The 12,646-nt window shown below is 42.4% G+C and overlaps 1 protein-coding gene across 3 annotated transcripts in view; it reads left to right on the forward strand.

The window, feature by feature from the left end:
- Nucleotides 1–12,646, forward strand: part of si:ch211-236d3.4 (protein FAM107B) — a 44,508-nt gene that overhangs the window by 22,889 nt on the left and 8,973 nt on the right. Inside the window, exons 1-2 of one of the 3 annotated variants that reach the window (XM_090241150.1) lie at nt 1,825–2,057; nt 11,010–11,521. In XM_090241150.1, coding sequence (XP_090097276.1) covers nt 11,506–11,521 — 16 coding nt within the window. In that variant the 5' untranslated portion in view covers nt 1,825–2,057; nt 11,010–11,505. Of the gene's footprint in view, nt 1–549; nt 614–1,563; nt 2,058–11,009; nt 11,522–12,646 lie in introns of those variants that run through there. The other 2 variants (XM_036983483.2, XM_021609634.3) reach the window with 2 other exon arrangements.

Raw genomic sequence — 12,646 nt, forward strand, 5'->3', positions numbered from 1 at the left:
ACGGCAACACAATAACCTTTCACACAGCCGACAGGACGTCCAAAAGGCCCTTTTGAACGGAGCTCAGCTCACCCCTGTGAAGAGGCTGTGCTGCAATGCTTCATTATGAACAACCAGGCCTCTGGAGCCCTGCCAGAGGGAGGGAGGGAGGGAGGGAGGGAGGGAGGGATGTGGGGAGGAGAAAGATGAAGCAGTTACAGGATGGAGTAGAGGTATGGGGAAGAATAGGGATAAAAGGTGAGGAGGATGAAGGAGAAAGATGAAGAGAGGAATGGATAGGAGTAAAATGAGTAAGAGGAGTAGAAGTGAGAGGGATGGAGGAGGATGGGAGGGGAGAGAGGGACAAGACACCAATGGAGGAGTGTTTCAGTTCTGTTGTCACTGTGCCAGTGGCCTTCAACTGTTTATAGTCCCCAGACCGGTAATGTCCATTTAAAATCATTGAGGAGAGACACTAATGACGTCACAAGCATGGTGGGCGGATATGATCAAAATGTATCGATGTATCGTCTGAACCGAGCTCTGCCCCCCTCCCCCCTCTCTCTGCAGAAGGCGTACAACATCAACCAACAGCAGCAGCGTGTGAAAAACGGAAAGCACCAGAATGGCGCAGGTACATCTGGCCTTCTAAGTGTGATGAAAGAATAACAGGCCTGGGAAGTAAAGCCAAGCACCTCTGAGTTACCATCCTGTGTTATCAGCCTTTCCATGTACATAAAAGAGTAATGGACCTGGCCCTCCACTCACCTGTCTTCCACACACTTAGCACATTTGACTGTTTTACTGGTCTGGTTACAGTGTTTGTGTTATGCATGAAAACATGTTTTTAAAGTGTCCAAATCATCCAGCAAGAATCTTAAGGGTCTTACAAGAGTCTTACAATTCAGGACCTGTGCTAACATGATAAACTCTGATTGCGTCGATTTTGTGAAATAAAATGGACTATGTGGTACTCGACAGAGACTTAAGAGTCCAACATTAAGTCAACATGTCTTGAAGAGTGCTAAAGATATTTTTTTTTAAATCTTAATCTCATGTCTCACTTTGTTGAAAAACTAAGGATATGTTTAATGAAAAGCTATATTTATAACTGTAACAAATAAGTCAGTGAACAACTTGTCACCCAGTTATATTTTCCATAGTGGTAAGTAACCCTCTCCTGTCAGGAGAACAATATCACAGTGATACGGATAACCCTATGGGTGATGGCAGGCTAGCTCATCATCTCTATGTAGCCTAGCTAATTCTGTATACATTATGCATCCCTTAAAGCAGAGGCATTGGAAAAGTCATGTGGAGATGTACAGCCCAGTGTGCTCTTCCGCAGTACAGCCAGCCTGTCTACTGTACTACACTCTACCGAGTATGAAAGCACCCAGATGATTTATGGTTAATATGAGCATTGGGCCAGAGAGCTTAAACTCTCTGCTAATCCTACGAGCTATAGACCATTGAGGATCAGAGAGAGGGGGAGAGATGGAGAGAGACAGGGGGGGGGGGGAATAAGGAACTAGAGAGAGAGGGTAGTGAAAGAGAAAGAGAGAAAATAGTGAGAAATAATTTAAAAGAGAGAGAATAGGGGAGAGGGAAAGGGATCATGAGTGGATAGAGGAAAAGTGAGAGAAGATAAAAAAATGTGTAAGAGAGAGCATGAGAAAGAGAGCGTGAGAGGGGGAGAGAGAATATCTAACAGCATGTTAGAGAGGGAAGGGAGAGGCAAAAGAGAAAGTAATAATATTAGAGGGAGAGTGAGAGAGCACAGAGGGGAGGGAAGGAGAGCGGGAGGGGCGGGACAGTGGAATGCCCAGGGTCATGTGACTGTTTACTCTAGCCTGGGCACAGAAGTTTAAAGGAGTGCTGCACCAGCCCTGCCTCCGACGGGCTTCTACACAGAGACATTTAGGTTTCAGAGACAGGACACACAGAGACACCCGGACAGAGAGAGAGAGAGAGAGAGACAGACACAGAGAGAGGCATGGCACAGAGAGTCACCCACAGCCACAGCCTGTTCCCTCCTGGCCAGTCTGGGAGGCCCAGGGACGTGATGGTCAAGTCAGGTAAGACCCATGCAGAGCAAGACTCCACTCTGTCACTATGGCAGAACAGCAGGGCTGACACAGAGGAATCAGCAAAAGCCAGATTTTGCAGGACAGTGTTTTATATGTTATAGACTTTATTTAGGGGAAAGGGACATTGTGCAAGTACAGAGAAGGTAGTGAGATCTGTACAGCATGTTGATAATACAACATGGTTTCGCAAGGACAGTGGGATGTATTATTGAGGTTAGCTGGTGGGAACTTTGTAGATACTATATAGATGTTATTGTCGGTTTCTATTTATGAGGGAGAACGTGTTTCAGACAAATCTAAGAGGGTTCATTGGCAGTGCCTGGAACAGACAAACAGAGCGAAATATACTCGAAGTTGTGATACAAAAAGCATTAGATCAGAAAATCAGTTGTGGACAGTTAGCTGATATCTATGACTGATGCAATGGCACAGCAGCACAGATTGTCATGTTAACCTTTTGGGAACGATGTGCTGAACACACCAAGGTGCCACAAAGCTCTCTGACTTCACATGGCAAGATGATGACAGCATAGCAATTGTAATCACCTAATTTGATTATTTTCTGATCCGTAATCCTTGAATAAAGTGTTTTTTTTTAAATGTAAAAAATCTACTTTATTTAACCAGGTAGGCCAGTTTAGAACAAGTTATAATTTACAAATGCGACCTGGCCAAGATTAAGCAAACCAGTGCGACAAAAACAACAGCACAGAGTTACACATAAACAAACGTACAGTCGATAAATCTATGTACAGTGTGTGCAAATGTAGACGATTAGGGAGGTAAGGCAATAAATAGGTCATTGAGGCAAAATAATTACAATTTAGCATTAACACTGGAGTGATAGATGTGCAGATGATGATGTGCAAGTAGAGATACTGGGGTGCAACAGAGAAAAAATAAATGACAATATGGGGATGAGGAAGTTGGGTGGGCTATTTACAGATGGGCTGCGTAAAGGTGCAATGATCGGTAAGCTGCTCTGACAGCTGATGCTTAGTTAGTGAGGGAGATATAAGTCTCTAGCTTCAGTGATTTTTGAAATTCGTTCCAATCATTGGCAGCAGAGAACTGGAAGGAAAGGTGGCCAAATAAGGAATTGGCTTTGGGGATGATGTTTATTTCAGATAGATTCATTTAGATAATGTCCAAGCAGAATTTTCATGTTTGTACCCTTGAGAGTCTTGGGACATTAACATGTGCTCTGTGCAGAAAAGCCTCACGTCCTCTGTCCGTCAATTGGACAGTGCTGGCCTCCTATGTGCACTTTAAACTGATCAATGGTTGTTCTGTTGTCATATATTGCTCAAACTGTATGAGACTTCCACCTTTCGCAACCTATTTCTCTGTGATTTCACTTGCAGTATCTGGATGTCTTGTTTATTTAAGTAGAATAACACTGGGTTCACCTCTGTGGTATAATGGCAGAGTTGTGATCAAGTCAAATAAACTGTACTGATTGCCGGGCATGTTATCAGAGGGTGTGTGACCGACTGCCCTGCATGAATATGGCAACAGTAACATACTCTACTTAAACATACACACCATGTACCTTATTCAAGCAGAATGTGTCTACCGTTCTATCCGTATCACTAATTTATCTAGTGACCCTGAGTGAATAATTTGCTTAATTCAACTCTACAGTCACAATTCTAAGTAGCGTACTATATGATTCTGATGGCCTGTCTGGTTAGGCATAACATCCGTCATCCTTGGCTGCTGCTGATACGAGGTTAGACCCCTGCCTTTTTTAATGATAATGACTTCATGGAGCCTCGGTCTGAATTTCATGGTGTGTCGTCAATCTGTATTCACAGTGTATTCTGGGAAAACAACTCTCCCACCCTGCCCCGTGGGAGCCTGCGTTGCCACGACGACAACCAGTGTTCTGTTTGTATACAATCTGAGAACTCTTTCGTTTGATTTTTCCTCCCAAGGTGCGAAGCGTCAGAACTAATAAATTCCCTACCCAAGCCATTTGCATGCACTTCCTAGAATACCAGGGAAGTAAATCTCACTGAAAAACATTAGAATGTGCCTTGGTTGAAAGTCAAAAGGAAATAATTGATTGACAGGCCAACCTATTTCACCTTAATTTCCCAAAGTAATGTATAATCAAACAATGTGTAGCCTGCTTTCACTACAATAACCACTTACTCAGGATAACATAACTTAATAGCGGCAAAAAAAAAGCATTTAAAAGAACAAACAGCGACTCAAACTACATTGCCATAAAATGGTTTGCTGTAGAATGTGGGAGGATGGGGACTGAAAGGGCTCATATTTCTCTAGCCACTGTAGCCTGAGCCTGCTCTCCTGCCACAGACACCAAGAGGAAAATAGTATTTCCCATGCTCTTCGAGGGTTTTCAGAGAACCCTCTAAACACATTGTCCCAATGCAACTGGATGATGGACTCAGGGCACAGAGGTACAATTCACTTACCCAGGGTGCATTGAGATGACATCTAGCTTGGTCTAAATGTCAAATCAATACGACCACAGTCAGGATTATATGACTGAAGAACAACTGAATTCACCCACGTGTCCGTCTCCCACGTGACACTCTGCATCTCGCTCTTGATCTTTTGAGAGTCTTGTCTATTTTACACACACACACACACACACACACACACACACACACACACACACAATACATACACTGTATGAGTGGTTGTGTAGAGATGTGTAGAGATCCAGCAGAGAATTGGAGTACAGTAAGCTTCTTTAGAAATCGCTACTGCTTTAGAAACAGCCAGAGGTGGGACCAAGTCATTATTACTCGAGTCAGAAGCAAGTCTTAAGTCACAAGGTCTGAGTCTCAAGTTGAGTCCCAGGTGGTGAAGGTAGGAAACAACACCTCCACTTTGCTGAATCTCAACACAGGGGCCCCACAAGGGTGCGTGCTCAGCCCCCTCCTGTACTCCCTGTTCACCCATGACTGCGTGGCCATGCATGCCTCCAACTCAATCATCAAGTTTGCAGACAACACATTGTCGGTGATCAGGCCTACCACTGTTGTGTCATTGGCAAACTTAATGATGGTGTCGGAGTTGTGTTTGGCCATGCAGTCATGGGTGAACAGGGAGTACACGAGGTGACTGATCACGCACCCCTGAGGGGCCCCTGTGTTGAGGATCAGCATGGCAGATGTGTTGTTACCTACCCTTACCACCTGGCGGTGGCACGTAATGAAGTCCAGGATCCAGTTGTAGAGGGAGGTGTTTAGTCCCGGGGTCCTTAGCTTAGTTATGAGCTTTGAGGGAACAATGGTGTTGAACGCTGAGCTGTAGACAATGAAGAGCATTATCACATAGGTGTTCCTTTTGTCGAGGTGGGAAAGGTTCATGTGGAGTGCAATAGAGATTGCGTCATCTGTGGATCTGTTTGGGTTGTATGCAAATTGGAGTGGGTCTAGGGTTTGGGGATAATGGTGTTGATGCGAGCCATGACCAGCCTTTCAAAGCACTTCATGACTACATAAGTTAGTGCTATGGGTCGATAGTCATTTAGGCAGGCTACCTTGGTGTCCTTTGGCACAGGGACTATGGTGGTCTGCTTGAAACATGTTGGTATTAAAGACTCATTCAGGGACAGGTTGAAAATGTCAGTGAAGACACTTGCCAGTTGGTCAGCACATGCTCAGAGTACACGTCCTGGTAATCTACCTAGCACTGTGGCCTTGTGAATGTTGACCTGTTTAAAGGTCTTACTCACATTGGCTACAGAGAGCATAATCACACAGTCGTCTGGAACAGCTGGTGCTCTCATGCATGTTTCAGCGTTGCATGACTCGAAGCACGCATAAATGTCCTTTAGCTTGTCTGGTAGGCTTGTGCCACTAGGCAGCTCACTGTGCATCCCTTTGTAGTCCGTAATAGTTTGCAAGCCCTGCCACATCCGATGAGCGTCGGAGCCGGTGTAGTAGGATTCAATCTTAGTCCTGTATTGACGTTTTGCCTGTTTGATGGTTCGTTGGAGGGATTCCTTATAAGCGTCCAGGTTAGAGTCTCGCACCTTGAAAGCGGCAACTCTACCCTTTAGCTCAGTGTGGATGTTGCTTGTTATCCATGGCTTCTGGTTGGGGTATGTACGTATGGTCACTGTGGGGACGGCGTCATCAATGATTTATTGATGAAGCCTGTGACTGATGTGGTGTACTCCTAAATGTCATCAGAAAAATCTGTGCTTGCAAAACAGTCCTGTAGCTTAGCATCTGCGTCATCTGACCACTTACGTATTGAGCGAGTCACTGGTACTTCCTGCTTTAGTGTTTGCTAGTAAGCATTAATCAGGAGGATAGAGTGATGGTAAAAAATAATTGGCAAATGGAGGGCAAGGGAGAGCTTTGTACGTGTCTCTGTTTGTGGAGTTAAGGTGTTCTAGAGTTTCTTTTCCTCTGGTTGCACAAAAATATAGATGAAAACAATCTTGGTAAATAGTGTGGTCTACAGCTTATCATGAGATACTCATGTGAGCAAAACCTCAAGACTTCATTAATATTAGATATAGTGCACCAGCTGTTATTGACAAATAGACACAGACGCCACCCTTCGTCTTACCGGAGGCAGCTGTTCTATCTTGCCAATGCATGGAAAATCCTACCACACTGTCGTCGTTCAGCGACGACTCTGTGAAACATAAGATATTACAATTTTTAATGTCCTGTTGGTAGGATAGTCTTGATCGGAGCTCATCCAGTTTATTATCCAATGATTGCACGTTGGTTAATAGAACTGATGGTAGAGGCGGGTTACACACTCGCCGTCGGATAATTACAAGGCCTCCCGACCTACGACCCCTATATCTCTGTCTCTTCTTCATTGGGTCTTGTCCGGTGTCTGAAGTAAATCCTTTGCGTCTGACTCGTTAAAGAAAGAATCTTCGTACCAGTATGAGGTGAGTAATAAGATATCCAGAATCTCTTTTTGGTCATACGAGACGGTGGCAGAAACATTATGTACAAAATGAGTTACGAATAATGCGAAGAGACACAAACAATAGCACAATTGGTTAGGAGCCCATAAAACGGCAGCCATCTCCTCTTGCGCCATTATATCAATTACAACCAATAAACTGGTTCTACAATATAAAAGGTAATTTACAGATCCTTTGTTACATTGGTACGTTCATCTTAATGAGACTTAATGATTATTAATGATACTTCATACGTACATGGAACAATCATTTTCTCTTAGTCAACATTCTGACTGCAAAGCGTAGAGTGCAGGCCACGTAGCCTATTTCTATACCCACTGAGGTGCACGCGCTCCTATTACGCACAAACATGAATGACAAGCGACATAGGACACAGACACACGGAACTCCGATATAAACTCCGATAAAAAATAAACATAACTTCTACATGAGTATTGTGAACGTTCATGTGCACAATAAACGTTGAGCCCACTCAGTGGGTAAGAAATGGTTGGCTAAATTCAAATGTATTGTTGGTCTATCAAACATGAAACATAAATGTCTACGTGTTGCAATGCAAGGCACAGGGATGGAATGTTGAAACGCTATAAATTATTGTAGTATTAGATGGAATATAGATTTATCACATAGGGCCGATGCAAACGTGTGAAAGCAAGAACACACATTTCAACAAGAGAAAAATGGCACTCCCCATTGGCGGGAGTTTGGAGTGCGCAAGTGAAGAGCCATGCCTATGATGCGTCTTCGCCACAGAAATAATTCATTTTAAACTAATTCCAAATGCAAGCTTCATAAGTACAAAAAATATATATAATACCAGTAGGCCTGTATTAGTAATTGTTGCCACATTGCTGATGAGGTTGCAAACTAAACAGTTAATATTCTTGAATACCAAACCATTTTTGGAGCTGCAAATGTATTTATTACGGGACTAGCCAATCTGTTGCAGGTTTTTTTGCAAGGGCGATGCTGCGGCTACTGTCTCTGGCTGCATGCAGAGTAATCCAACTAGACTCTGTGCCACAAAATGAGTGACAAAACATTACAAAACCTGGCCAGATAAGTTCAAGTCATCAGTCTCAAGTCAATGTCGAGTCCTGAGTCTTGAGGCTCCGAGTCCAAGTAAAGTCTCATCAAATTTGTGACTTGTGGACTGGAGTCCACTACTCTGGAAACCGCTCCCTCCATTTACCACCAAGGCTCACTATAGAAGGCATCTGTGATTACAGCGAGTTTGCATTGCTGGACCAGCACTCATAAAAAACAATGACTCTGGTTTTCTCTTTCTGTATGTCTCTCTTTTTATTAATTTCCATGTATACCTCCCTCCTTTGCTGTGTTGCTCACTTACGTTCTATTAATTTGTTTATCCCATCTCTCTCCCTACTGTACTTCCCTCTCACTCAGCTCTTTTTGTACTGCTCTCTTTCTTTTGATTACTATATCTCTCATCTTCTACTTATCTCTATTGCTTTCTCTCTTTCTATTACTTTCTATCTTTCCCTCTCAGTGAATTGCATTTTACTTGTGCTCTCCCTCTCATCTCTGTAGACTGACAGGCCCACACTGTTCAGGGACTAATAATGCCCTTATAATCCTCAGACAAACAGGACCGCCTAGGTCATATACTTCTGCTGTTGTTCCTTACAAGTTACTGCAGGTTACTGCACTGTACACATGTAACGGTTCTCTTCGTCGTCTGACAACAAGTATGAAATATCAGACCAACGTGCAGCGTCGTATCTGTTCATGATGTTTATTACTGAACACTGAAATACAAAATAACAACGTGAAAAAAACGAAACAGCTCTGTCAGGTGCAAAACACACTAAACAGAAAATAATCACCCACAAAACACAGGTGGGAAAAGGCTACCTAAGTAATGATTCTCAATCAGAGACAACGAACGACACCTGCCTCTGATTGAGAACCATACTAGGACAAACATGTAGAAAATATAACAGAAAAAAGAACATAGACAACCCACCCCAACTCACGCCCTGACCAACCTAACACAAAGACATAAAAAATAAACTAAGGTCAGAACGTGACAACACAGCTAAAATGCAAGACTGGCACTGTACTTGTCAACCTGCTGTTAGTGGCATTCTGTCCAAATGAGAATGAGGCAGATGACCAAAATAGCCTTAACTAGCATTTCAAACAATGGCCTGAATTCAATCACCTGTATTTCCACAGCAACCCAAGAGACACATTTATTTCTCAATCTAAAATTAGTTGATGTATGTCTTACTATTTGCAATGCTCAACATCATCTCCTGTTGGTCCCAGTCCATCAACATCCTGTCACTAGCCCTGATTGGGGAATACTGAGACAAGACAACCACAGCTCATTTAATTTTCTGAAATGTTAAGTAGCAGAGATGGTGTCTACTTGCACTTGCGAAATAGAGTCGTTGTTCTGAGCGAGCCTACTTGCGTATGACACCTGATCTCTCTCCAGAAACAGTCTGGCACGGATCAGGTGCCTCTTAATTTGTCTGTTCTGATGGAGAAAATAAATATGTGTAGAAAACAAAGGGCTGGGACATTAGGTACAGACAGTATAAACCCATGTCTTTGCTTCACGTACACTATAGACAGTACCAGTCAAAAGTTGGGACACTTCTCATTCAAGGGTTTTTCTCTATTTTTACTATTTTCTACATTGTAGAATAATAGTGAAGACATCAAAACTATGAAATAACACATATGGAATCATGTAGTAACCAAAAAAGTGTTAAACACATCAAAATATATTTATATATTTGAGCTTGTTCAAGGTAGCCACCCTTTGCCTTGATGATAGCTTTGCACACTTGGCATTCTCTCAACCACCTTCATGAGGTTGTCACCTAGAATGCATTTCAATTAACAGGTGTGCCTTCTTCAAAGTCAATTTGTGGAATTACTTTCCTTCTTAATGCGTTTCAGCCAATCAGTTGTGTTGTGACAAGGTAGGTGTGGTATACAGAATATACCCCTATTTGGTAAAATACCAAGTCCATATTATGCCAAGAACAGCTCAAATAAGCAAAGAAAAACGACAGTCCATCATTACTTTAAGACATGAAGGTCAGTCAATTCGGAAAATGTCAAGAACTTTGAAAGTTTCTACAAGCGCAGTTGCAAAAACCATCAAAAGTTATGATGAACTTGGCTCTCATGAGGACCGCCACAGGAAAGGAAGACCCAGAGTTACCTCTGCTGCAGAGGATAAGTTCATTCGAGTTAACTGCACCTCAGATTGAAGTCCAAATAAATGCTTCACAGAGTTCAAGTAACAGACAACATCAACTGTTCAGAGGAGACTGTGTGAATCATGCCTTCAGGGCTCAATTGCTGAAAAGAAACCACTACTAAAGGACACTAATAATAATAAGAGGCTTGCTTGGGCCAAGAAACATGGACTTTAGACCAGTGTAAATCTGTCCTTTGGTCTGATCAGTCCAAATTTTAGATTTTTGGTTCCAACCTTGTGTCTTTTTGGTTCCAACAAGCGTGTCTTTGTGAGACGTAGAGTAGGCGAACAGATGATCTCCAAATGTGTGGTTCCCACCGTGAAGCATGGAGGAAGAGGTGTGATTGTATGGGGGTGCTTTGCTGGTGACACTGTCAGTGATTTATTTAGAATTCAAGAGACACTTAACCAGAATGGCTACCACAGCATCGATACGCCATCCTATCTGGTTTGCTCTTAGTGGAACTATCATTTGTTTTTCAACATGACAATGACCCAACACACTTCCAGGCTGTGTAAGGGCTATTTGACCAAGAAGGAGAGTAATGGAGTGCTGCAGGGGCAGTATTGAGTAGCTAGGATGAAAGGTGCCCATATCAAACGGCCTGCTCCTCAGTCATAGTTAATAATATTTGAATATTATTATTAGTATTGGATAGAAAACACTCTGAAGTTTCTAAAACTGTTTGAATTATGTCTGTGAGTATAACAGAACTTATATAGCAGAAAAAAACCTGAGAAATTGCACTTCCTTTTTTTTCAGGAGGTGGCAGATTTTCAACCAAGATATCATTGAAATTACAGCGAGATATGGATGAGTTTTCATTTCCTACGCCTTCCACTAGATGTCAGCAGTCAATAGAACTTTGTCTGATGACTCTAATGTGAAGGGGGGTCGATTGACACAGGAAATAGTCACCAAAGCCATGAGTGGACCATGCTTTCACCAGGCGCGTTCACAGGGGAAGGACTTGCATTCCACCGCTCATCTGAAGTAATTCTAATTCTCCGGTTGGAATGTTATTCAAAATATATGTAAACAACATTATGAAGATTGATTCAGTACATTGTTTGACATGTTTCTACTGACTGTTACGGAACTTTTTTACATTTTGTCACGTTATAGTGGACGCGCTTTGTGACTTTGGAATTGTTTACCAAACGCTCTAACCAAAGTAGCTAATTGGAAATAAATAACAGACATTTTCGAACAAATCAAGCATTTATTGTGGACCTGGGATTTCTAGGACGACATTCTGATGAAGTTCATCAAAGGTAAGGAAACATTTATCGTGTATTTTCTGGTTTCTGTTGACTCCAACATGGAGGCTAATTTGGCTACTGTTCTGAGCGCCGTCTCAGATTATTGCATGGGTTGCTTTTTCCGTAAACATTTTTTGAAATCTGACACAGCGGTTGCATTAAGGAGAGGTATATCTATAATTCCATGTGTATAACTTGTATTACCATCTACATTTATGATGAGTATTTCTGTTGAAACGATGTGGCTATGCAGAATCACTTGATGTTTTTGGAACTAGTGAATCTAACGCGCAAATGTAAACTCAGATGTTTTTATATAAATATGAACTTTATCAAACGCATGCATGTATTGTGTAGCATGAAGTCCTATGAGTGTCATCTGATGAAGATAAATCAAGGTTAGTGATTCATTTTATCTTTATTTATGCTTTTTGTGAATGCTATATTTTGCTGGAAAATGGCTGTGCTTATTGTGGTTGGGTGGAGATCTAACATAATCGTTTGTATTGCTTTCACTGAAAAGCAGACACTTGGGTTGGATTAACAACGAGAATAGCTTTAAAATGATATAAGACACGCATGTTTTAGGAATTGTAATTATGAGATTTCTGTGGTTTGAATTTGGCGCCCTCTATTTTCACTGGTAGTTGTCATATCGATCCCGATATCGGGATTGCAGCCATAACATGTTAAGGTCTGGGAAGTTTCCAAGCCATGGACCCAAAATAGCGAGCCACTTAGTTATCACTTTTGCCTTACGGCAAGGTGCTCCGTCATGCTGGAAAAGGCATTGTTCATCACCAAACTGTTCCTGGATGGTTGGGAGAAGTTGCTCTCGGAGGATGTGTTGGTACCATTCTTTATTCATGGCTGTGTTCTTAGGCAAAATTGTGAGTGAGCCCACTGCCTTGACTGAGAAGCAACCCAACACATGAATGGTCTCAGGATGCCTTACTGTTGGCATGACACAGGACTGATGGTAGCGCTCACCTTGTCTTCACCGGACAAGCTTTTTCCTGATGCCTAAAACAATCGGAAAGGGGATTCATAAGAGAAAATGACTTTACCCCAGTCCTCAGCAGTCCAATCCCTGTACCTTTTGCAGAATATCAGTCTGTCCCTGATGTTTTTCCTGGA

This window comes from Oncorhynchus mykiss, chromosome 7 (genome assembly GCF_057628025.1).
Source record: "Oncorhynchus mykiss isolate SJ-2025 chromosome 7, ASM5762802v1, whole genome shotgun sequence".
Taxonomy (NCBI): domain Eukaryota; kingdom Metazoa; phylum Chordata; class Actinopteri; order Salmoniformes; family Salmonidae; genus Oncorhynchus; species Oncorhynchus mykiss.